At 42.4% G+C, this 25,456-nt stretch overlaps 2 protein-coding genes across 2 annotated transcripts in view; both read left to right on the top strand.

Moving 5' to 3' along the window:
* Nucleotides 1–12,688, top strand: part of LOC137893367 (neurogenic locus notch homolog protein 1-like) — a 36,879-nt gene extending 24,191 nt beyond the window's left edge. Inside the window, exons 17-34 of the mRNA XM_068738826.1 lie at nt 318–470; nt 569–797; nt 1,132–1,333; nt 1,446–1,599; nt 1,760–1,944; nt 2,535–2,667; nt 3,352–3,609; nt 3,965–4,077; nt 4,207–4,778; nt 5,023–5,454; nt 5,544–5,692; nt 7,276–7,489; nt 7,815–7,905; nt 8,098–8,260; nt 10,100–10,398; nt 10,843–10,990; nt 11,104–11,201; nt 11,327–12,688. Of these exons, the coding sequence (XP_068594927.1) occupies nt 318–470; nt 569–797; nt 1,132–1,333; nt 1,446–1,599; nt 1,760–1,944; nt 2,535–2,667; nt 3,352–3,609; nt 3,965–4,077; nt 4,207–4,778; nt 5,023–5,454; nt 5,544–5,692; nt 7,276–7,489; nt 7,815–7,905; nt 8,098–8,260; nt 10,100–10,398; nt 10,843–10,990; nt 11,104–11,201; nt 11,327–12,688 (4,955 nt within the window). The remainder of the gene's footprint in view (nt 1–317; nt 471–568; nt 798–1,131; nt 1,334–1,445; nt 1,600–1,759; nt 1,945–2,534; nt 2,668–3,351; nt 3,610–3,964; nt 4,078–4,206; nt 4,779–5,022; nt 5,455–5,543; nt 5,693–7,275; nt 7,490–7,814; nt 7,906–8,097; nt 8,261–10,099; nt 10,399–10,842; nt 10,991–11,103; nt 11,202–11,326) is intronic.
* Nucleotides 12,689–15,368: 2,680 nt separating this feature from the next.
* Nucleotides 15,369–23,708, top strand: ubac1 (UBA domain containing 1). The gene is made up of 10 exons (XM_068738325.1): nt 15,369–15,506; nt 16,358–16,478; nt 16,550–16,623; nt 16,763–16,876; nt 17,008–17,110; nt 18,016–18,124; nt 18,997–19,261; nt 20,446–20,529; nt 20,680–20,818; nt 21,538–23,708. Exons 1-10 carry the CDS (start codon nt 15,369–15,371, stop codon nt 21,651–21,653), a joined length of 1,263 nt encoding a protein of 420 aa, XP_068594426.1. The 3' UTR covers nt 21,654–23,708.
* Nucleotides 23,709–25,456: the final 1,748 nt, after the last annotated feature.

Raw genomic sequence — 25,456 nt, 5'->3', positions numbered from 1 at the left:
TTTTTTATTTCAAACCACACAACAACAACAACAAAACGTTTTAAGTATAAGTCATTTTCCTTTTCTTGCTTTATAGATAGATGACCAGATTCATTTTTTTTAGTTAAGTTTCTATTTCTGTTTTCCAGTGATTTTATTTTTATGTTGTAAAGAGAAACAAAAAATCAAATCACTTTTTGCTATGAAATTGAACCCTTGTATTTCAGTTTTATTTTAAAAACTATTATAAAAAAATCAAATAGCCATTCCTTGCATGGATCCAGTCTCTCCATACTTGTATTTTTACTTATTATTATTAATTTTTGCACTCTTCTAAGGCCAAACATGTGAGGTAGACATCAAAGAGTGTGTGAAGAATCCCTGCCGCAATGGAGCATCCTGTCAAAATACTTTGGGCAGTTACCGCTGTGGATGCAAACCAGGCTTTACTGGACACGACTGTGAAACCAACATTGATGACTGCAAGCCCAGTATGTCCTCCAGTCTGCCTCCCTTGTCTCCTTCTGCTCCTTTAATATACAAACCAGCCGCAGCACTTAGTTACATACTTGATTTCCTCCTGCCACAGACCCCTGCAGCAACGGAGGCCTCTGTAAGGACGAGGTGCACGGCTTCCTGTGCACCTGCCTGCCTGGCTTTAGGGGCACCAAGTGCGAGGAGGACATCAACGAGTGCGAGAGCAACCCGTGCAAGAACGGAGCCAACTGTACCGACTGTGTGAACAGCTACACCTGTACCTGCCCGGCCGGCTTCAGTGGAATTCACTGTGAAAATAACACTCCTGACTGCACTGAGAGGTACAGAGCTCACATATTACAAAGACTCCTATTCAATATGTCATATTCAACCAACACGTTTTGTTGACGAGATAAGAGATGAGCACAGGACATGTTCCTGACAGGTTCCCTTTCATCAACTTGTTAAAGTGGATCTAATTTCCCTTTCCACCAGTGCCCCCTCTGGTGGAGTGTCACCTAAACAGCAGAGACATTAGTCTCCACCCTGAATTTTTTAATTTCAAACTGTGTGTAAATGTCTGTTTAGCAAGTACTAAAAAATATAAGAACATTTCCATTCTGCTCAATTTCATTAAACTTCATCATAATCTTTATTTTTTCCCCCCCGATGCAGTTCCTGCTTCAACGGTGGCACCTGTGTGGACGCCATCAATGCCTTCACATGCTTATGCCCACCAGGCTTCACAGGGAGCTACTGCCAGCATGACATCAATGAGTGTGACTCCAAACCTTGCCTCAACGGCGGCACCTGCCACGACAGCTACGGTACCTACAAGTGCACCTGCCCTCATGGATATACTGGAGTGAACTGCCAGGTAGGAACATTTTACTTATGATATACTTGTACCTTCTTAAGCTTTTGATTACTCCTGTCTTTCATTTTCATTTCATTAAAGTAATTTTATGATGTGTGTGCGCACCGTGCAGAACTTGGTTCGTTGGTGCGACTCATCACCCTGCAAGAATGGGGGAAGCTGCTGGCAGAGGGGAACGACTTACAGCTGTGAATGTGAGACTGGATGGACAGGACTTTACTGTGACGTCCCGAGTGTCTCCTGTGAGGTTGCGGCCAAACAGAGAGGTACAATAAGAGCTGCCTGTGATAAAAAAAAATGCTGTCATTGATATCATTGTGTGATTCAGTTTGTTGGTGAACATTTTTTTCATGCTCTCGCTCTTCCTTGTTTGAAATAATAACAAATAAATACAAATTGCTAAAGCTCATTTTCTCATCTGCATAGGAGTGGATGTTGCCCATCTTTGTCGTAACTCGGGTCAGTGTCTGGACGCAGGCAACGTTCACTATTGCCACTGCCAGGTCGGATATACTGGAAGTTACTGTGAGGAGCAAGTGGACGAATGCACGCCGAACCCCTGCCAGAATGGAGCCACTTGCACAGACTTTTTAGGTGGATACACCTGCAAGGTAACAGACGCGAATTTAAAGTTTGAATTGAAATGGGAAATTGTCAGGTCTGACTGTACACGTAACATATATATGCATTAATGCCGTGGGTTGAAGGTCTTTCACGCAAAAAGATATGTTGTAATTTTACTTTTCATGGTCAATTTTAAAGATATGATCAAGCGCTGATGGAAGTTGTGTTTTCAACATTTTTAGGGGAAAGTAAGCCCATCACAGAGACTCGTTCAGTTGATGTTGCGTGCTAAATGTCCGTCGACTTGGTATATCAATGGTGTTTTTACATTTATCATTGTCTAACCTTATCAAATTTGCTCTAGAATCATATAAAAAAGCAGTTTTGTGCCTTAGAAACAGCCACTAATGAGAGGTCTGTTTATAAATAGAACACAAACAGATTGGTTATGTTAATCTCCCTTTGAATAAAGTATCTCCTGGCCTTGACAGGATGGAGGCCAGAAAACAGCCAGGTAAACAAAAACCATCTTTGTTTCATGTCAGGCATTGATTAAACTTTCCCCTCTCTTCTTCCTCTTCCTTCCTTTTCTTCCTCCTCCTCCTCTTCCTCCTCACTTGTTCTTTTACTCTCTCAGTGCCTGCCAGGATATGTGGGGACCAACTGCTCTGACGAGATCAATGAGTGTTTCTCCCAGCCGTGCCAGAATGGGGGCACCTGCATTGACCTGATCAATACCTACAAATGCTCCTGTCCCCGGGGAACCCAAGGTTAGCAGACCCCACGCACACTGCTCCACGTCCCTCAGCTTCTCCATCCTCTCCTCCTTGTCTCTTCGTTAATTAGGGCTTAGCAGCAGCCAGGGCATGTCTAAAAAACTCTCCTTCCCGTCTTGCCTCCATCCCTTCCTCTACTTGTCAAGTACAGCATCGATTTTTCTCTCAGACATGAAGGGGAGTGTGTGTTGTAGGTCAGCCCAAAGTGCCAGCAGCGTTGGGTGCATCTCAGAAAAGGCGATGCTGTTGGCCTTCTGATCAACTAAAACATTTCAGGAGATTTGATGTGAAGTTAAGGGAAATCTTTTTTTTTTTTTTTGATTCTTTGATTCTGGTCGGTTTCCATTTTTTTTTTTGCCTGATTTGGAATTCTTATCATTTAGTGTTTTAAAAACACTAAGGAATTTGATTATAACGACCAGACTTCCCCTGCATTATTGCAATTTTAGGACTGTTTATTTGTTGGAATCTAATGTTTGCAGTATTTTAATATGCACACTTGTATATTAGTTTATATTAGAAGGAAATTAAGTAGACTGAGATAATATATTTTTTTAATAATGTAAATAACGCCACATTATTAGGAAGTAACTGATCAATTGGGACTAAAATGTTGCTTTCTGCAGCTATTTAACATTTGCATGGCTTTTCCCTCTTCCCCTGTCATACCTTCATCAGGGGTGCACTGTGAGATCAACATGGACGACTGCAACCCATTCACAGACCCGGTCACCAAGGAGCCCAAGTGTTTCAACAAAGGGAAGTGCGTCGATCGGGTCGGAGGCTACCACTGCATCTGCCCTGCAGGGTACGTGGGGGAGCGCTGTGAGGGAGATGTCAATGAGTGTCTGTCCAACCCCTGTGATCCACGGGGAACGCACAGCTGCATCCAACTAACCAACAACTTCCGCTGCGAGTGTCGCACCGGATACACAGGTAAACGATCGCTCTACTGCCCTCTGTGTGTTTTCTTTGACGTACGCGTTTTGCCAATTCTAACCTTCATGTGGGATTATAATATTTTTGATTATGAAATTGAAAGCAACATAAACATATTTCCTTCAGTGAATATTAAGATGTGACACTGTGCAATAGAACAAGGCATAATTAACCCAATTTCTTTTGATTTCAATGAATTGGTTTGAAAACGCAACTTTTGGAAACTGTCACAAGCCCACAACAAGAAAATAATTTGCCTCCCGAGATTAATTTCAGAAAGAGAAAATGAGATCTGGGATATTTTTGCAGCACTTGTGAAATAAGAGTCACATGTGTTGTGTTTTAACTGCAGGTCAACACTGTGACATGGTGTTTGATGGATGTAAGGGAAAACCATGTCGTAATGGAGGGACGTGCGCTGTTGCCAGTAACACCCCACATGGCTTCATCTGCAAATGCCCTCCTGTGAGTACCACAAATACTGTATGTCTCCAAATAAAATTGCATCCTAGAGCTTACATATATATATATATAAAATAACTTTTAGTGTAGTGAGTACATTCCACGGTTTATGATTTTCTCTCATCTTTCTAGGGCTTTACCGGCTCCACGTGTGAGTATGATGCCCAGGCCTGTGGCAGCCTCCACTGCCGCCATGGAGGCACCTGTATCTCTGGCCACAAGAGTCCCAAGTGTTTGTGCACTCCATCCTTCACTGGTCCCGAGTGCCAGTATCCCGCTGACAGCCTCTGCAACTCCAACCCCTGCTATAATGGTGGCACATGTGAAAAGACATCTGAGGCCCCGTTCTACCACTGCTTCTGCCCCACAAACTTCAACGGTGTCCGATGCCACATCCTCGATTACAGCTTTCAGGGAGGCTTTGGCCATGACATCCCGCCGCCGACTGAGGTGGAGGCTGCTTGTGACATCCCGCAGTGCAGCGAGGCGAAGCACAACAAGTTCTGCGACGTGCTCTGTAACAACCACGCGTGCGGTTGGGACAACGGCGACTGTTCGCTCAATTTCGATGCCCCATGGAAGAACTGCTCTGCCTCGCTGCAGTGCTGGCGATACTTCAGTGACGGGACGTGTGATTCTCAGTGTGACAATGCTGGCTGTCTCTACGACGGCTTTGACTGTCAGAATCTGGAAGGACAGTGCAAGTGAGTAATTTAGACAAGATTCACAGTAAAATTCAGCAAAAATTCAGTCTGAAAAATAAATGGCTTGATGAAGAGCATCATCATTGTTCCCAGACAGGTTGAAGCACATTAAAACAAACCTTAAAAGTGTTGTTTTTTAAAATAAATTCATGCAGTTGTATGCATCGTCACGTCCTTTTCTTCTGCTGCAGCCTGTAAAATGTACTTCCAAATGGCCGTACCCCTAACATGACCTTCTTTTCAGCCCTCTGTATGACCAGTACTGCAAGGACCACTATGCTGATGGCCACTGTGACCAGGGCTGCAACAATGCTGAGTGTGAATGGGATGGATTGGATTGCGCCAACACGCCTGAGAAGCTCGCCTTGGGCCAGTTGGTCCTGGTGGTCCACATCACCCCCGAGCATCTCCTAAACAACTCCTTTGGCTTCTTGCGTGAGCTGAGCCGTGTCCTGCGTACCAATGTGATATTCAGCAAGGACACCAAGGGTGAGATGATGGTGTACCCCTACTATGGGAATGAACACGAGCTGAAGAAGTACAACATCAAACGCTCGGTGGACACGTGGTCGGACATGTCTGGCAAGGTGCTGAACGTGGTGAAGAGGAGTCTGCATGATGGGGCAGGAGAGAGCAGGAGAATGAGGAGGGAGCTGGATCACTTGCAGATCAAAGGGTGAGCGAGAGTACCCAAACGGCTTCTCTCGTGAAGTATTGTGCAGTAAGCGATATTTACTGTGCACCGTGCTCCTCTTTATTCTACAGGTCAGTTGTCCACTTAGAGGTGGACAACCGTCAGTGCATCCAGCAGTCCTCTGAGTGCTTCCAGAGCACCAATGACGCAGCAGCTTTCCTCGGGGCGCTGGCTTCCAGTGGAAAACTGGATGTTCCCTACACCATTGAAGCAGTTTTTAGTGAGTCCATTTTCTGGAAGTATGCGTCTCTATACATATTTAACAGGCCCTCAAATCATAGATTGTCTGCAGCTCATTACTTCTCCTGCTTTCTTTTCACTTTTGGGCAATATCAATGTTCATCAGCAGATGCAGCTGAAGCCATACAGCAGCTTAAGCACTATTTCAAAAACACATCAATGAGGCCCTTTCTGAACCAGCGGGGCAATTCCTTCGTTAGGATGAGCCTTGGTATAGTTGGAGTTTGATTTGTGTCCATACCAAATACACCGTCCGCCAACTGTGTATCGTTCCCCGACTGAAAGTAGTTCCTATTCTTTGTTTTACTTCTGTATGAATAATATTTGCTGAAAACCAAACAAGGAAGGATCATTTCTGAGACAGCCCAACTGATTGTCTGACCTTTGATTATTGAGGCAGACTTGATGATGCAAACTCCAAATTGATTTTTCCTCGAGTGGAAACTGAAAGCTGCCATCAATATTTGGACAAACACACATCATAAAGATTTGCCTAATTATTAGTAACTATGTAGGATAATTGTGATTTTTAGTGAACTGGCTAAAAGACATAAACCTCTGGTGTGATCCACTGATGGTTCTTTTGCACAGGTGGTTTAGACACGTGCTCTTACGCACACGCCCCCAACTGAAAGGGCCTTGTGGTTGGATCCTGAGCCGAATTCTCTTTGATTGTGTATTTGTTATGCAGCGTTGAACAAATGCAGTTCTGAATCTCATGGCCTAAACAATCAATCCTTCCCTCAGTGTGTAAATCCAATGGCTTCAGGCTCCAAAATGGTTAATTGCTCCAAATCAAATCATCCAGCCCCCAACCCGCACGTTAAAACTCTCTGTCTCTCTGTCTGTCTTCCACTCACATACATGTCCACATGCACGTCCTAAGATAACACACTCACGCACAGACACTTCATCCCACAGTGTGAGGAGCTGCTGCAACCTTCACCTCACTGGATGTAATACCAGGACTTAATGCATCTCTAAGGGTTTGGGTTGGGGGGGAGTTTATCATTTCAAAATCGTTAGTGGAAAAAAGAGAGAAAGGGAAAAATTGATCGGGAGTGTGCTAGAAGTTGGGAGTCTTTGTTATCTGGAAAATCCTAATAAATCCTTCGTCTTTACAGCTTAAAGCGCGTGCAGTAATTTGAAGTTCATTAATCCCCCTCCTTTTTTCTCTTAAAGAAGAAATGGTAAAGTTGTCTCTTGGTACTCTGAGTTGAAAAGGGAGAGAGGTGGTGGTGGTGCTGGTTTTTACTCCTTTTTTTTTTATCACGCCCCTATCTTTTTTCTTTTTTTGGGGGGGGGGGGGGATGGAAAGTGGTTAGTAATTCTGATTATTACTGAATACATGGTAGAAGCTAGTGACAGAACGGGTGAGGATCGTCAGTCAGCTTCTGTTGATCGCTGCTGGTTGTGAGCTGGAGCGGGGACCGTGAGGCGAAAGAGAGCCGGACTAGCTCCGTCCGAACACTCCGGCTGGTCCTGGGGGGTCCTGGTCCGTCTTCTGCTGGTCTGAATCTGCTCTCCAGCCCATCTTGACCATGTTGTCTCTTTTCCAACCAGGTGATGTGGACCCCGAGATACCTCACTATCTGTACCCAATATACTTGGTTCTGGGGGGCATAGGATTACTGGCCTTCCTTGGAGTGGGGATGGTGGCTGCCCGAAAGCGGCGCCATGAGCATGGGCGCCTCTGGCTCCCCGAGGGCTTCAAGACCACAGAGACCAGCAAGAAGAAGAGGCGCGAGCCTGTCGGAGAGGATTCTGTTGGACTGAAGTAAGTTTTGGTTTGGTTTTTTACATGCCGAATTGTGTTCCTGTCTCTTTTTTGTTCGGTGAAGGACTGGTTCTGAGAGACGGCATGCATGCGGATCAGTCAAATTTGGGAATCATTTTGATGATTAATGATAAGTATAGAGAAGGTTAATGATATAGGCGGTTAAGCTGTGCATTAATTGGCTTGTTAGGGAGTAGGGGTGGGGTACAGTTTTAATCAATGCTTTTGTTTTCGGCATTGCGGCACCATTAGTGTCAGGAGGCTCGAATGAGATGGAAGCTGTAGAGTTCAGGGAATTTTAAATGTTTTTTCTGCATCCTCATAGGCCACTGAAAAACACCTCAGACATTTCCCTCATGGATGTCACCCAGAATGACTGGGAGGAAGATGAACCTTCAGATACAAAACGGTTCAAGGTAAGGAAACAGAAATATATATAATTTAGGATTTTTTTTTAATTTGCAACTTGACCAAGTTTTTAAACAAAAAATTAATATAAATGTATTTTCCATTGTTTATTTTTCTGAATGCAATGAAAAAAAAAATGATGTCAAGTTTTATTCACTGCAGTTTCAGTCATCTATCCGTTTCTGCCCCTGTTTTAACAGTATGACGAACAGGCTATACTTGAGGCGGACGACCAGACGGACCACCGCCAGTGGACGCAGCAGCACCTGGATGCTGCAGACCTGCGCGTCCCCTCTATGGCTCCCACTCCCCCCCAGGGCGAGATTGAGAATGATTGCATGGATGTCAACGTTCGGGGACCAGGTTGGTGACTCATTACTCACAGATTACTATTACTATTTTTATTACTATTAACTCATAGTTATATTGTAGGATGCCCAGAGGGAACTCGGGGGAGTGTGGACATCATTTTTATTTGGTTGTCTGATGACGAATGATGTAAATTCAAAGATTTTACAAAAATAAATTACAATATTAAAATACAAATTCCTGTGTCAGGATAGACCTAATTGTGTGTGAAATGGTCAAGATGAAATTTGAACAAGAACTTTCCATTATTCAAAATTAGCTGTAAAATTTCAGCTTCTCCTCTGATAGTTATTTTACTCTGTAATTTTAACTCGGTAAATATTCTCCTTTCTTAACTCTATAAAGCCTCTAAAACTCTATAACTTGTGAGAAGGGGTCGCGAGAAGTTAGTAAATTGTTTGACTGGGAAACAAGCTTAAGATGATTGGCAGCTCATTGGCTGATAACTTTGAATCATACATTTTTCATAGTGTGTGTGTGTGTGCGTGTGGGTGTGTGCGCACGCGCACATCTCAAAATGCGCACGTAGCTTAAGCCCTATGTCCTCAGGGTAAAGGATCCTCTTCAAAGCAGCCTGCTGGAAGCCGGTGCCTGGGGGGGGAAACTGATTCCTGATCAGATTAATCATTTGACCAATAATGGACCTCCAATGTATTTATTGTTTTGATTTTTTGTCTATTTCACGTTTTTAAAAAGCAAGGAAGGCATCAAAAGCAGAAACACATTTTTGTAGAAAGCGCTAAAGTCCCTAAAGAAAAGCTATGAAAAATCAAAGTAACAGGGTTAACAACATGAGAGCGCACTTTTCCTCCATTGTGTATTGATGGACTTGAATCGACCAAATCTGCAAGATCTGGGGCTTGCTCTCCTTTTGAAGAGGAGAACACCTATTCAAGTCGACTTACTGAGCTGCCTCTCACTGTCAGATATTAATGCGTCTTCTTGCAGCAGTAGCAAGTCTCGGCCTCCATCCCCCCCAGCTTCACTTTCCTTCTGGATAGTCTCCAGGACCTTGATCAGAATCCCTTATCGGAAGGCGAGAGCTGTAATGATTCAACCCAGGAAAAAGTGTCAAATCCTCATTCGATTTGTTTGTTTCTTCGTTTTGATCTGCCTGCTGCTTTGATGTGCACGCTCCGGTTTTTTGCAGCAGTGGTTGAATTGTGCTCGGCTGACCAGGCAGCATGTTACCTTCTGTATTTATGTTATTACGTCCCCCGAGGCGGGGGTTATGTGATCGTGTTGTCTGTCCGTCCGTCCGTCTCTCCGTCCCACCATTAGCAAGATAACTGAAACAGTTCAGGACGGATCTTAATGACATTTTCAGGAAATGTTGAGAATGTTACCGGGAACAGATGATTACATTTTGGTGATGATCCAGAAGAGATCCTGGATTATGGATCCATTTGAGATTTATGGTAACATTACAGTCAATTGATCTTAAAAATGTGTTCCTCAATATCTCGGTTGATTATTGACCGCTGTTTATGGAATGTGACACAGTCATGTAGGGTGGGGGCGTCTATCTCACCACCAAATTTCATCCGGATCTAATTCAGAATGGAGTCAGTACAAAATATTTAATTTTAACATTAAAACCCCATTTAAGGATTCAAAAATCAGTTAAAAATACACATCAACTCCAGTTTACTTCATGGTTGGTGTATAAAGATACCAAGAACAATTTAGAACCTTTTGATGACGATCCAGATCATCATGTGGACGGTGTAAATCCAATTAGGAGGGGAATGAGCTGCTTGGCGGAGGTCTGCGCTCTCTGAGTGCTTTCCCTGGTTTATTAATGTTTCCTCTACTTCTCCCATCTCTGTCCAGACGGATTTACGCCGCTGATGATTGCATCATGCAGTGGGGGAGGATTAGAAATGGGCAACAGCGAGGAAGAAGAAGACGCCTCTGCTAATGTGATCAGCGACTTCATCTACCAGGGTGCGAACCTTCACAACCAGACTGACCGCACAGGTGAAACAGCTCTTCACCTGGCTGCCCGGTACGCCCGTTCTGATGCTGCCAAACGACTGTTGGAGGCCAGCGCTGATGCCAACATCCAGGACAACATGGGCAGGACACCTCTGCATGCTGCTGTGGCAGCTGATGCTCAAGGGGTGTTCCAGGTGGGTTTTCATGTGCCGGTTTTTTCACTCATGTCTGCTAAATTTTAATGCAGAAACTAGAGATTAGTCTATTCCTCTGTCACAATTTAAATCCTTTATTAAGTAAAAAGGTCAAACATTGGCTGTTGCTAACATTTAAAATGTCCTTGGTGTTTTGGTTTCTTTAATTGAGTCGATTGGATGCCGTTCGATTTAAGATAAACCAAAACATTGTGAGAGGTCATCTTAAATTTAAATTGGTCAGCTAGCTGTCATTCATTAGTTGCACGCTAAAAAACATATTATCCATAGTTACAATTTACCCTGGCAGGCAACCCTGTCAGTAGTTAAAAGTATTTCTATGTGTGTTAAAATAGCTGTCAACATTTAAAGTATGACTTTTTACCCTGCATTAATATAACTGTGTTTAGATCATAAGGAGTGACCCATTGAATGTCTCTGTAGATTCTGATAAGGAACCGCGCCACAGACTTGGATGCGCGCATGCATGATGGCACGACACCACTGATCTTGGCTGCCAGGCTGGCAGTGGAGGGAATGGTAGAGGAGCTGATTAACTGTCATGCTGACGTCAATGCAATCGATGATTTTGGTAAAGTTGCTCTTCTTTATGTCTTAAATAAGAGCCTAGTAATCAAACATCATTCAGATTTACTGAACGTAGTCAAGTGAGTGATAACTAACCTATCTGTGTTGCCTCTTCAGGTAAATCAGCTCTACATTGGGCGGCAGCAGTAAATAATGTGGAGGCTGCTATAGTGCTTCTTAAGAATGGTGCTAATAAGGACATGCAAAATAACAAGGTAAAAACACTATCTGGTTATTCACCTCCAAGCTCTGTTCAGCAATAGTGAATCATTCTGAAGACACATTTGACACATTTATCTAAGGAGCCCTTAACGTGATGCCTCATTTCTCTTTGCTCCAGGAGGAAACTCCTTTGTTTCTGGCTGCCAGGGAAGGAAGTTATGAGACTGCCAAAGTGCTACTGGATCATTTTGCAAATAGAGAAATAACCGACCACATGGACCGGCTACCAAGAGACATTGCACAGGACAGAATGCATCACGACATTGTGCGGCTGATGGACGAATACAACCTGGTACGGAGTCCTCACATGCACGGAGGTTCGCTCGGCACCACACTTTCTCCGCCTCTCTGCTCGCCCAACAGCTACCTGGGTGGGATGAAGCAGCCCCATCTTCAAGGTCAAGGCCACGGAAAAAAGGCACGCAAGCCCAGTGCTAAGGGCATCGGCTGCAAGGAGGGCAAAGACATGAAGGTGAAAAAGAAGAACTCCCAGGATGGGAAGTCTGGAGCCCTCTTGGACAGCTCGGCCGTCCTGTCACCGGTTGACTCATTGGAGTCTCCACACGGCTATGTCTCTGATGTGGCCTCACCGCCCATGATGACCTCACCTTTCCAGCAGTCACCATCTGTGTCCCTGAATCATCTACAGGGTATGTCAGACCCACACCTCACTGTGAACCACATGGTGATGCCAAACAAGCAGGACCTGGCCAGAATGCAGTTTGACCCTTTGCCTCCTCGTCTCACTCATCTACCCGTGTCTGGCTCCAGTGGCCAGGGTGCCATTAACGGTCAATGCGATTGGCTATCCAGGATGCATAGCAACATGAGCCAGCCCGGCCAGTTCAATGCCCTGAGAGGTGGTCAAGGTGGTCTGCACCAGGGAGGGCAGCATGGATTGATGGCCTCCATTCACAATGGCCTCCCCACCACCAGCCTATCTCAGATGTTGACCTACCAGGGGATCCAGGCCGCCAGACTGGGCCCACAGTCCCACATCATGCAGCAGCAGGCTCAGCAATTGCAGCAGATGCAGAATCTGCAGCAGCTTCAGCAGCAACAGCAACAGAGCATCCAACTTCAGCACCAGAACTCAAACACGACCAACAGCCAGAACTTCATCAGCGGGGAGCTCAGTTCCTCTGAGCTCCAGCAGGGCACAGGCAGCGCCAATATGCCCATCCACACCATTCTGCCGCAGGAGTCCCAGATTATTACTTCCTCCATTAACCAGTCAATGCCCAGCACTCAGTTCCTCACCCCACCGTCCCAGCACAGCTATTCAGGTCCAATGGACAACACCCCAAACCATCAGGTCCAGGTGCCTGACCACCCCTTTCTAACACCCTCCCCTGGCTCCCCTGACCAATGGTCAAGTTCATCTCCTCATTCAAACATGTCAGACTGGTCAGAGGGCATTTCAAGTCCGCCGACGAGCATGCAGTCTCAGATCGGACATATACCTGAGCAGTTCAAATGAAATGTTTGCGTCTTTATGCTCAGATGAGCTGCTGTGTATATATATATCTTTTTTTATATATATAAAATCAGTCTGTGGAAAAATAGAAAAAGGACAATGCTGTAAAAATGATTTAATATGATTTTATTTTTACATGTTTTTATACTAACAACAAAATCTCAGTTTCATCCATTCTTTTTATTTATTAATGCCTTATTTATACATACCGCCTGCTTGCAGAAATTCTGGGGATTCATGTTGCTGGGTCTCTCGGAACAGAAAGTCCTTTAGGAGATTAGTTTTTCCTTTGTTGTAGTGAAGCCTCACCGTACACACTGGGTATTTATTCCCATAAGGACTTTAGTGCTTGCATTTTTCCATTACTCAATCCTTGTTTATATTTTTTATATTTTGTTTTTGTACAATCTTGTTAATAAATACACATGTAATTAAGGTTCATTTTATATTGGACACTTTACGTTTAATTTCAATTAAAGTTCAAATTGTCGTATGAGAAATGCTCTCTCCATTTAAAGATAGACAATTTCTGATTGTTAAGAGAGGTCTTGTATTTTATGCACAAACCTTCTGTTCATGTAGGATCTGTTTCCACCATTCGTGCGATTTTTAGCTTCACTCAAGTTGCGTTCATGTCTTGAATCAAAGGAACAACGTCACCTCTAAATTTGATTGCCTTCATAAGAAGTGATGTGGTGGAGGTGTGATGTGTTGTATATTATCGAGCCATCTTGGAGATTGGCAGTTAAGACAGTCCTGAGTGTCTGTTAGCCCTGTGGTGTTGGAGAACTGGCCTGTTGGCCACAATATATGTTGTCTAGAGGGAAAGGGAAACTTAATTTCCTGCCACCCTCTATTAGTTTGAGCCTGTGGCTGTGTTCTTCCTTTTGTAAATATATTATAAATTTCCCTTGTAAGCAAGATTTTGTTTAAGAAATCTGATGTCTTCAGCATGCAGTTTGATAGGCCTTGCACCAATCAACAGCCTCCAGAATGTCAAACAATACAATATATATTTTGTATTTTATTGTCCCTTATGCATAAATAAATTACTGTATTCAAAAAGATACAATATATATTGTTCAAAGACACTTGTTTCTCATAAAAGAGAAAATGCATAAATATTGAGGGTTTTATAAAATTCATATTTATTTTATCTTCCGCAATCTGATGAAAATTCCACCCAAGCATAGATTTGTGTATAAAGTTTGTTATATTCTGGCCAGACAAAATTATTACGTTCTTAGTTGCACCTCATTCAGTTCCTTGTGAAATGCCCCCTGATCTAGTTTGCAAAAATATTACAGTTGTAATAAAAATAGGTTGTAGTGAAATTGTAATCTCTGCAATATGTTTTCCTCTGTAAAGATATAATTTGCAACAAATGTATTTCTTCCACTCTTTTTCAGTCTGTGTTTGTTATAATAAAGGGCACTTGTGTGTCTTGACCTCATGGGAGCTGCATTTTGTTTTACTTTAAATTCCAGCATCAACAATGTGAATAAACGAATTTGCCGACTAATTATCTAGCATGATAATGATAGTACAAGCACATGTCTGCTACGGTATTTATTAATATCACTTTTTAATATGCCATTAGAATATAAATTGAAAGAGTGAGACTTGTCTCATACATGATATTCCACCGCTGTGATAGAACGTCTTCTTTAAGAGTATTCATAGACAAAAATGCTGGTCCAGTCATTTTGACAGTTAACGATCACACAGGCCTAATGGGGTCAAAGGTTGCTGATACATGTTTTTAGATTCCATATAGATTTTGGGAATATCTTACTACTACCTACTGATGAACAATTGATACATATGACTGATATGCTGTATTTGATTTGTAGCATCAATGATATTTGATCTCCTTACTGGTGCATTGTTTAAAGGGGCTGAAGAACAGTACAAGTGTTTCATCTTGTAGCTCGTTGTCTCTCTCTAGTGGTGGTAATCGTCTTTAAAAATCTAAATTTCTGGGAAGTGCAAGACGTTTGTAGTTCTATTAACACCTTTTTTTCTACAAACATTCATCCTCTGCACAAGTCAATATTTCATCGCACAATAAAACATTTACTTGCCTTCCTGTCCTTCCAAATGTTTCATTATTATATAATAGTTTCAAATTCAACATTAACCGCGTAGCTTTAAAAAACATCTACATTTTACTAACTCTGCGATCCTTCTTGAGCATTTGAATTTTCACAGATGGATCTTAGAGCTTCATTCAAGTAGTAATTCCACCCTTGCTAATTGTAGATAAAGAAAACACATAAACTTGGTAATATCATACTGTTCTGTCGTATTATTTGTAAGCCATAGTCGCTGAAAAGAGTCAAACCACTACGTTTCCCATGATGCACTGTAATATTGAAGTTCAAAGTTCAAATGCTACAGTAAAAATAGGGTATTCGCTGGCTGACTGGCTGTCCGCGGAGGGGAAAGTAAACAGCTTGTTGGTTCACAGAACTGATCGGTTACCATCCAAACCGAAACTATCAAATGACACCGACAACGTCCCTCAGATAATCGCCGCCTGCTGCTGTCCTGCTGCCGGTGGAATTACAGAACGACGGCCAGCTGGATGCTGACGCTAGCACGCTAGCTCGCAAGGATCACATAGCGACTGCTGTTGGTTAACGTCAGTGGACGACACTTATTTAGTCTGAAGGCTGCAGCTATGTTCGTCCAGGAGGAGAAGATATTCGCCAGTAAAGTGTTGAAAATACATGTCTGCACAATGGACGGTACGGAGTGGTTGGAGGAGATCACGGAAGACGCCACTGTCGAGAAACTGAAAGAGAAGTGCTTGAAACATGTAGGTTTGTGTGTTATTTGTGGCTCCAGGTTGTTGTTTTTCTCTCTCCTGTCACTGCGCTGCCGTCAGAGTAAACTGTCAGTGTCAGTATCACAGGCGTTGTATTTTTAGCAACTGGGTAGACTTCGCTATTTATAATTTAGCAGGTTGGCTGTCCCTCTTAAGCTAGCTAACCTTTTTTTGTTCCCTGTTGCTAGCCGTAGAAGCATTATGTTTGCTGTTCATCTCCTGTCTGTATGTAGCATGAACTGAAGTTTTAGCCTCAATTTTATTCCTCCTGACAACATAAGAAATGTGAAGATGCAGCAGCATACTTGGTTTAACAGCATATGGGCACTGACAGTGTCTTTAATAGTAAAAAGATTAAAATATATTTTTTGATTGACATAAGTTCCCCATATGAAGATTGCTTTTGTTTGACCAAATGATATGCAATAACAGGATGAATAATAAATGCAGTTGCATCGTGGATAATGGTTTTAGGGGACAAGCAAAAAAACAATTATCTGCAATGTAACTGGCTTCAACTCGGTATTGTTCAACCAAATATTTACAGATATATTTTCTGATGATAGTGAATCTTGGATAATTGACAAAAAAAGTCAGCTGACAGCAATTATAATCTATCAAACAATTACGCTTTCTGTCAAATAAATGTACTATTTGTTATAAATGTATTTATATAAACATATTGTATTTGTCTGTTTTATAGAAATGAAAATATAATACAACAGGGCTTTATTGGTGGAAGAAAGCAAATGACATTATTTGATCATGTTTGCCTTCATATTGACGAGTCCTAATGATGTTTGAGTTCATTTCTGAGACTTTCTTTCATTCTTGGATTGTAGTACGTGCATGGAAGTCTAGAAGACCCCAAAACTCTTACCCACCATAAACTCATACATGCTGCTTCAGAGAGAGTTCTCACGGACACTAAAACCGTTGCTGATGAAAATCTCAAAGATAAAGGTATGTAGTACCCAATATTTCTTGAAACCTTTGTTCTTCTGTGAGCTGATCATGCTTCATTTATGTGGTAGACATTTTGCTGCTCATAAAGAAAAGACCTCCACCAACTCTTCCAAAGAATGCAGATGTTAGTTCAGATGAAAAGGTATGCTTCGTCAACTCTTAATTTAATCCAATTTCTTCTTTAATTTTTGCACAAGCGGCATCAGAAATGTGTGTCCTTAATTATCTCTTTCTCTTTTTATTATTTTTAATTTGTTTATTTATTTTAATATTTTTTTTAGTCCCCGAAAAAGCAAGAAAACAAAGCTCCAGACAAAGATGCAATTCTGAAAGCAACCACCAACCTTTCCACCCGGCAGACTGACCGCTCAGTTACCCAGCATAACAATAGAGATGTAAGGTTCTTGGTGAATGGCTTTGTCTTAGTGAGTGCATAAAATTAATTCTAATATGCAGGTTCTGTCAGGGGGGGAAATATATATATATATATATAGTTGTTGCATTTGCAATTACACGTTTGTTTTAGTTTCAGACGGAGCTAAGAAAAATCTTGGTTTCTCTCATTGAAGTTGCCCAGAAGCTTCTGGCTTTGAACCCTGATGCTGTTGAACTCTTCAAAAAGGCCAATGGTAAAGCTAAGAACCTCTTAAAATAAACATGCATGTGATCTGCAGGAGAATAGACTGAAAGAGTGACAATATTCTTACAACAAAAACGTTTTTTTTATATCTTAAAGTTGAATTGTACTACCGTAATTCCCGGTGTACAAGCCGCTACTTTTTTCCAATATTTTGAACCTTGCGGTTTATGCAACGACGCGGCAAATTTACGTATATTTTCCCACTTTCGTTACGAGCCGTGTTTCGTTAAAGCCTATTTATTTTCGTTACAAAATTCGCTGCCGCCGGACCGCCGTACCCGGTCCCCGCTGCCTGTCCGCCATCCGCTACGCGGCGTCGGACGCGCCGCGTAGCGGGGAAGGAACCCACCCCCTCGACCTCCCGGGCGTCCCCACCCCTGCCGCACCGCGCTCCCGCGGACGGAGGATGAGGGGCACGGGGGCAAGGGGGACGGGGACACCCCGCCAGGCGGGCGCGCGCGCGCCGCGCAGCCTCCGACGGGCGGAGAGGGGAGGGCGACGGGGCGACTGCTCCCCCAGCCGCGGCTCGAGCCCAGCCCCGCTTCGCACCCCAGCCCGACCGACCCAGCCCTTAGAGCCAATCCTTATCCCGAAGTTACGGAGCTGATTTGCCGACTTCCCTTACAGCTACCTTATTCTAACATGCCAGACGCTGTTCACCTTGAAGACCTGCTGCGGATATCGTTACGAGCCGTGTTCCGTTAAATATCATTTGTCTCAATGCACTTGCGGCTTACGAATATGTGCGGCTTATTTTAGTACAAAATATATATATTTTTTAATTCAGTGGGTGCGGCTTTTTCACAGGTGCGCATAATAGTTCAGCAATTACGGTATTTTTATTTTATTGCCCATCCCTTGGGTTCAAATGTCTTCTCTCTTTTTGTCTTGTAGCGATGTTGGATGAAGATGAAGATGATCGGGTGGATGAAACGGCCCTTCAGCAGCTAACTGAGATGGGTTTCCCTGAGAGCAGAGCAATCAAAGCTCTTAGACTGAACCAGTAAGATTCATTCGGTTTAAAGAAAACCATTTCGACTATGTCCCCAGCATCTGTTGAGTATCAAATAATTGGTGTAAGTTGATGCCTTTTTTCAAATGAGTCACCTTAACGTATCCTAAAGGCATTAATAATGCACTCCCGGGTTTCCTTGCACACTTCTTTGGGTGGTATCAGGTAAATTGAAGCAACCAGAATTTTGTTCCGTATTCACTTTTAACTTCTTCAGTCGGAGCTGCTGGAGTTACTGCTGGTGGAGGATATTCACGCTGCGGCTTTCACTCTCTCAACCCAACTCAGTTTTTCAGTGGTGTTTAGGTTGGGCCTCATCTCTAGATAGTCCAGAAGCACCGTCACCTTATCAGCGCAGCGCTGGTGTAAACTCACAGGCCCCAAAGTCCATCATGACTCAGAAGATTCCTCTTTGTCAGATGCAGGCCTGATAGGAGTGCTAATATTCTCTACCGTTGTAGCAACAGCCGGTCAGAACCCTTTCTGGGTCAGTACACGTGTTCGAACAGGTCACGGAAAATCTGTTATTGTTGCTCTTGCTGCATAACTCTAGTGTGGATATTCTATCGTGGAATGGTGAGTATTCTCTGCCCTGGTGATTCCTCTGGTAGACTGTCTCACCTCCAGCCTGCAAATGATACAATCGCAGTTAAGTTTCCGCAGCTGTGGCATTCTTGCAAATTTACATTTTGGCTTAATTCTCATGAATCTATTTCGGTGTGGGTAGGTTTAAAAAAGAAGAAAGTGTTAATTTGAGATTGGTTGGATAAAAATATTGTGTTCAAAACAAACAAGATGCAGATTGGTGTGACTCGAATGAATAATCTTCCTGGAACCCTTTTTCATATCCGTTCTTTTCACAGCATGTCAGTGACACAGGCAATGGAGTGGCTCATAGAGCATGTAGATGATCCCTCTGCCGATGCACCTCTACCTGGCCAGGACTCTTGTGGGGCCGCAGGAGCCATGGCTGCTCCCACACCAGGACCCTCATCCTCCAATTCTGGTCCTAACCTTCTCCGCAGCCTCTCCGGCCAGTCCAGCACAGACGAAAGCTGCAGGCAGGACGAGCTCACAGAGATCTTTAAGCGGATCCGCAGGAAAAGGGAGTTCAGACCAGATTCAAGGGTGGGTGGTTTGATCCTGTAGGAGCTTGCATACAGTAATTTGGTATTTACTTAATATTATGAAACTTATTTTACTTATCCTAAAAGTAACGGTGCAATTACACTTCATGCAAACATCACTACTGGCCTGGTCTGGTACATTTTGCCAGCTTTTGACATTTGGATTCACTCGTGCAGTTTATACGGTTAGTCTCTCTATATTGAGTAGAAAGACTGCTTATCTCCCAAAATAGTACAATCAGTGTACCGGTAGATACAAGACATACATATTTAAATGTTAAGATAACCCTGATTTAGTGTACGATATATAGATCTGGAAGTGGTGAATTGAGGGACCCTAATACAGGGGTTCCCAAACTTTTCAGACTGCGACCCCCAAAATACCCCCCCCCCACACACACACACACACACACTGTCCCGTGAGATGATTGAAACATATAAATGCATACAAACACAAAGAACCCAACCTAACAACCATATTATCATTTTAGTAATATTTAGTAATACAGCAGTAACAGGAAACCGAAGTAACAAGTGAACACAGTATGCAGGAGCAGGACAAAAAACAATGTAATGTGTGTGTGCCTGATGCGCCGCTGACACACACACACACACACACTTGCATGCAAAACAGCTCAGCTAATGCGATGGATGGGCAGTGTGCATGGAGCAGAGCAAGTCCATTCTGGGATTCATCTTGGAGATGCTCACTCTGAGATCATCTTCCACGTCAAGTCACGATCTGTATTCATTCTGTATGTTTCAGCGCAGCGAACGTCTTCGAATCAAACGCCGTCTTTATGGTTCGATCAACTGAAAGTTTATTCTGCGCATCCTCCAGGTCAGACGTCAGATGGTGACTCGCTGCGGTTACAGTGAACGGAGATCTTATCCTGTCACACTGTTCCGGAGCAGTTTCTTCTGGGAAATACTTGTGCTTTAATAGAAACAGAGCATTTTGAAATGTGCATTCATGGACGTTAGCTGTCTGGGGTGAGATTTGTGTCACTGATTGTGTTCAATGGTTTCCCTTATTGCTGATTTTAATGTGCTTCACATGCAACAGGAACACCGCTCCCCAAATGATGAAAGATTCCGATGTTAAAAATACTTGTTTGTCACAAAGCAATTATATTTCCCAGTAGAAGTGTAAATTAATCACAGTGACTTTCTTTGTCTCTGCAGGCTGTCATTGCATTGATGGAGATGGGGTTTGATGAAAAGGAGGTGGTTGACGCTCTGAGGGTAAATAACCAGCAGGATGCTGCGGTAGGTTCACACATCCACGGAGAGATGTAGAAATTTGGACACTGTTTTTATTGTAAATCGGTCTGCACTCTAATATCCAGAATGATATTGTTGGATTTTTAAAAGGCACAAAGGGAATTTCATTTGTCACTATGTATCTCTGTCCTGCAGTGTGAGTGGCTGCTGGGAGACAGGAAACCTTCTCCAGAAGATATGGACAAAGGCATTGACACCAGCAGCCCACTGTTCCAAGCCATTCTAGAGAATCCAGTGGTCCAGTTGGGTCTGACCAACCCCAAGACTCTTTTAGGTAAACTAAAAAGTAAAAGTCAGTAAAATTACTGTTTTTTATTTTTATTTATTAATATTAAAAAAAGAACGTTTTTGTTTTTACCTCAACTACAGCTAACTATTCATTTTCTAAGAAAACACTAGCTAAACTTACCTGAAATGAGCTGAAGAGCAAAAATAAATGCACATTTTCCACCAAAGGTTTGGCATAGTTGAGCTGAAATAATTGTATTTTCTTGAGTTGGCTGGAATTATCAATCACAAAATGTCCTCCCTCAGTTTTGGTTCAATTGTCACCAATTCTGCGACTTGCGTCTTCAGAATATTCACCAGTGATTCAGCTCGAAAGTTGAATTACCAAAAACTGAACAAACATGGTTAACTGTCAACAATTTCTACAAATCCTCAGCAAATTCATTCATTCATCTTCTTGAAGATGTGACGAGCGCAATCAACCACTTATCTGCTTTGTGGTTCCCAGTCCTGTGAGCTTTGTGGTTCCCAGCTCAGTTAAATAGAAATATATAAAATAAAAATATAAAATTTGCAAATGAGAAATACAGCACCTTTTAAATGTCAATTTCCCATGTACAGAGTATTAAATTATAGACATGTCTATGTTGTCATGATGGCATAACACTTCTCCCTTGTGTATCCATGTGTCCATATCGGTGTATGTTCTACGTATTGTTTTTGTTGACCGTGTGCCTCAACAGTGTGCCCTGTGTTTGTACGCAGCATTTGAAGACATGCTGGAGAATCCTCTGAACAGCACCCAGTGGATGAACGACCCAGAGACTGGGCCCGTCATGCTCCAAATATCCAGAATCTTCCAGACCCTCAATCGCACATAGAGCCTGCTGGTGACCTTTGCTGTGACTGTGGCAGTTTAAGTATATGTTTGACTGTAGTGTGTGTGTGTGTGGCAGAGACACAAGTATTGTTTTTACCTTCAGAGTAGTTAGAGTAGGAGATAAGATGTCCTACATATAACTATTTATATCAGTAAAGTACTTACTTATACAAAACAAATGTTATCAAGCATTATTATTACAGAAATGAAAAAAGTACGAGATTTATTATTGTTTTTACAATTTACTGAGAGCAATTTATAGTTGATTAATACAATTTATATAATTTCTCCATTTGCAAAATTTACATCAACTGTAATTTTAATGTTTACACTTTCAGTAAAGCTGTTTTCATATATTTTTTCCCATTATTTGAATATCAATTACAGTTTTGGTGATCATCAATTGTGAATGTGTGTCAAATTTGTCATGTTTGTTTCCTCCCCTATTTTGTTTCTTTTTTCTTATCAAATAACATGTTATTGAAAGGCTGTGGACCAATGTGGAGGGTTTGACTAGCTGACTGAAAACAAGGCTTTCTGACACACTCGCCTCCGTCTCCTTTCGTGCCAATGAGGTCACTGTAATTCGACCGCCTCAACGCAAAGAGGAGAACATTTGTCCTGAAGCTTCATCAAGAATATTTATTTTTACTTTATTGCCTTTTATGACAAAATATCTGCTTTAAACTGTTGGTGTCTTCATGTTTTTGCGAGAACATGGAATGTTAGACCTGTGTGTTTTCAGTGTGCTTTTTTTAATGTCGTTATCATTTTGCTCCTTTTTAGCATTCATTCTTCTCTGTAAACACCGCTCCCTGCAGCACTGAGGAAGCTAAAGGAAGGGTTTGCATTTTGTCTCCAGAGGCTGTAGCGGGGTATTAAATGAAGTTGAGCCTAATAAAAAGGGGTTTGCCTCTTTCCTCTCTTGTTTGAATAGGATGATGCAAGCATCCTCATACATACAAAGAAATAATAGACTATGAGACACAAGCAGTGTTGAACTTCTGGTTGACCTTTTTTCTTAGGACAGAAATGAACATGTATTCTGTCAAACCAAACTGTCTTGTCATTAGCTGTACACGTGGAAAAACGCCCTGTATGTTTGTGCAATAGCAAGGACTTCTGTTGAACTATAAAGGAATATATTTGATTTGAATATTAAAGATGTGTGAACTGCAGTAGGTAGTGTGTTACACAATATTAGCATTTGAGTACTCAAACTCTCCAGCCGTGAGAAGATGAGTATAGATTCCTAAATATAGACTGGTTGTACCGAGAGTGGTGTGTTTTGCCAAGCTTTTGAATGTTCTCATTCGATATTTAAGAAAATGTGGTATTGATGTGACTTTCTGCTCAGGGAGGCTGAGATTGTTTTTCTAAGCTTGTTTGTCATGGCAAACCTTTGCTCGCTCCCTTCTCTCGTTTGACAGGTGAAAATGGCTTTAACTAATCTGTCTCGAACTTTTCTTATAAGAGCACTACAAGACATGGTTTTGTAAATGAAATATTTGACAAGTATTTCCATGTTTTTAGAAGAAGAAAAAAAAAGTGTCTGTTTGAATTATGTATTATTATATTATTTATATCAAAGCCAAACTAGTTATTTATATCACGTTTTAGCAAACCTCAAAAGATAATGTACAAATGTGAGAAACATTCTTCAAATGTTTTTACAAACATAGAATATGTGCTTTGGACTGGTAGGTAACCCACTGAGGCTTGTCTGCACATCACTGCAGTGGACGCCGCAGTGACCAGCGAACACTCCGCATCCATGTTCTGCACTGGCACGAACACAGTGCTATCCCTGCACAAAAGAGGGGGAGGAAAATAACGTTTCACACTAAATGCAGAATTTTCTTTGAAAATGAGCAAGACAATTTAAGGACACTGAAGTCTTGTTGGTGTTACAGGTTATTGTTTTCACTCAGCTTCCGTGCAGGACTGTCCCACATGAACAAACTATGCAATATTCTCTCAGTCTGTTCATTTTAAAAGCCTTTGTCATGACTGGTCTCCTAATCACTATTGCATTAAAGTTAATTTTGTGGCTGCAGTCATTGTGCTCTGTGTTTTTCCTAAGCAAAAATGTCAGCAATCTAGAGACTGGAAGAAATCTGTCATTTTGATACATTTCAGAGTTTGAAATGAACAAGTAGAAATTAAGGGGGGGGGGGGGGGGGGGTGGCTCAATTCAGTTTAACAGCTTCAATTTCAAGGATTCTGCAAATTAACCTGCAAGTTATTAACAACCTGGTCTGGATGCTGGTTTGCTGTGTAATGTGTAAACGTGTAATGAGAATGGACTTCTTGTAAATGGTTGTCAGATCACACTCTACATTCACATTTTTAAATGCATTATTATTATTTCAATTACTTTTATCAGTGACCATTGGAATACCAACAGTGATTGAAAGTTATTTGTTTACAACAAATTACACGTAATGCTTTTCAAAACTCTGATTCCACATTTCAACACTAGATGGAGTCCTTAAACAATGACAGAAGAAGAAAAAGACCCTAAAATATTAAAAACATGCACATATACTGCGAAAACTAGTTTCAAATTGAAAACATGCACAAGTTGTGAATATTTAACTTTTTCGTCGCTTTGCTTCAGTTGTCGGCAACATATTTAGCCACAATCCAGTTTCAGTGGTTGTAGAAAGCCATGTGTTAGTTTAATAATAATAAAATACACCAAGTTTCTCACGTCTTGAAGGTGATCACGCATGCGCAGTGCAGGCTCATACGAAGACTGCGTTAATTACGTTTCTGTGAGGGGTCCGTGGATACGCCGTTCGTTGCTGGTCATTGCGTATCCCCAGCCGGGAGACACTAAGCTGTGTGCATCTGTTAACCAGTATGAGGTGGCTTGTGCAGAGATAGATTTCTAAACACAGGAGCGCGGCCTGTTTATTCAACGGAGAGCCCTCCCTTTTCTGCCTGCCGCGGGAGCTGTTGTCACGCAGGCCGCGAACCGAGTCTTGTTGCTGGGAGGGGATCGTCCAGACTCGCCTCCCTGTTAGCGGGCTACGATGCGTCTCTTCTGGCGGTGTATTTTCTACGCGGCGGATCACTGTAAAGCCAGACGGGTCCTGGGCTGATCGTTTACCCCGAGGGAACTGAAGGGTGCCTTGGAGTTGCACCACACCTTTCAAGGTAACGTCTCGTTACTGGCTAGCTAGCCACCGTCGCGCACGGGCTCCGCTCCGGTGGATGCAGTGGCCACCTCCGTGGCGTTACGGTACACACCAGCAAGCTAATGGTTAGCCGTTGCGGATTCATTTTTGCATGCATGGCCGTTTAGATGACCTTAACCAAATACAAAAGAGTCATCCATCCATTGCTCTGTCGTTAAGGAGGGACTCAGCGCCAGCACGCAGCAGCTAATGTTTATTAGCAGTTATCTAATTTGTGCAACAAGCTAGCATCGGGCCGATAATTGACCTGGCGATGGAAATGTATGATTCTGCCAGAGCAAAAATAGCTGCTAACCGACGGTGGCTGTTTGCCAAATAATTCAATTTATATTCACGATGCTGTAAATCCACTTCCACTTAACAATTACGCTAATTTCCATGTATTTTAGGACCAACTTTTGTCGATTTCAGGGTAAAATTCTTAATGGAATGATATGAGCAGGTGTTTGCACACTTGTGAAATTGTTATATTCTTTGTTGTGTTCTTTTGACAAGATTATGTTTCAGTTTGAGGTCAAAATAAATGTTAAAATAGCACCAATGTTTCAGCAAGCATTCCAATCGAAGGTGCCAGTAAAAGTGAAAGCCAGTCAGTGTTTTT

Source organism: Brachionichthys hirsutus, chromosome 4 (assembly GCF_040956055.1).
Source record: "Brachionichthys hirsutus isolate HB-005 chromosome 4, CSIRO-AGI_Bhir_v1, whole genome shotgun sequence".
Taxonomy (NCBI): domain Eukaryota; kingdom Metazoa; phylum Chordata; class Actinopteri; order Lophiiformes; family Brachionichthyidae; genus Brachionichthys; species Brachionichthys hirsutus.
Note: the sequence above shows the minus strand (reverse complement) of the source record. Positions and strands in the feature narration are given on the sequence as shown.

Coding starts and splice junctions, on each gene's coding strand:
- ubac1 (XM_068738325.1), top strand. CDS start 15,369: ATGTTCGTCCAGGAGGAGAAGATATTCGCCAGTAAAGTGTTGAAAATA. Junction 17,111..18,015: donor ACTCTTCAAAAAGGCCAATG/GTAAAGCTAAGA, acceptor TTTGTCTTGTAG/CGATGTTGGATGAAGATGAA. Junction 20,819..21,537: donor CAACCCCAAGACTCTTTTAG/GTAAACTAAAAA, acceptor GTTTGTACGCAG/CATTTGAAGACATGCTGGAG.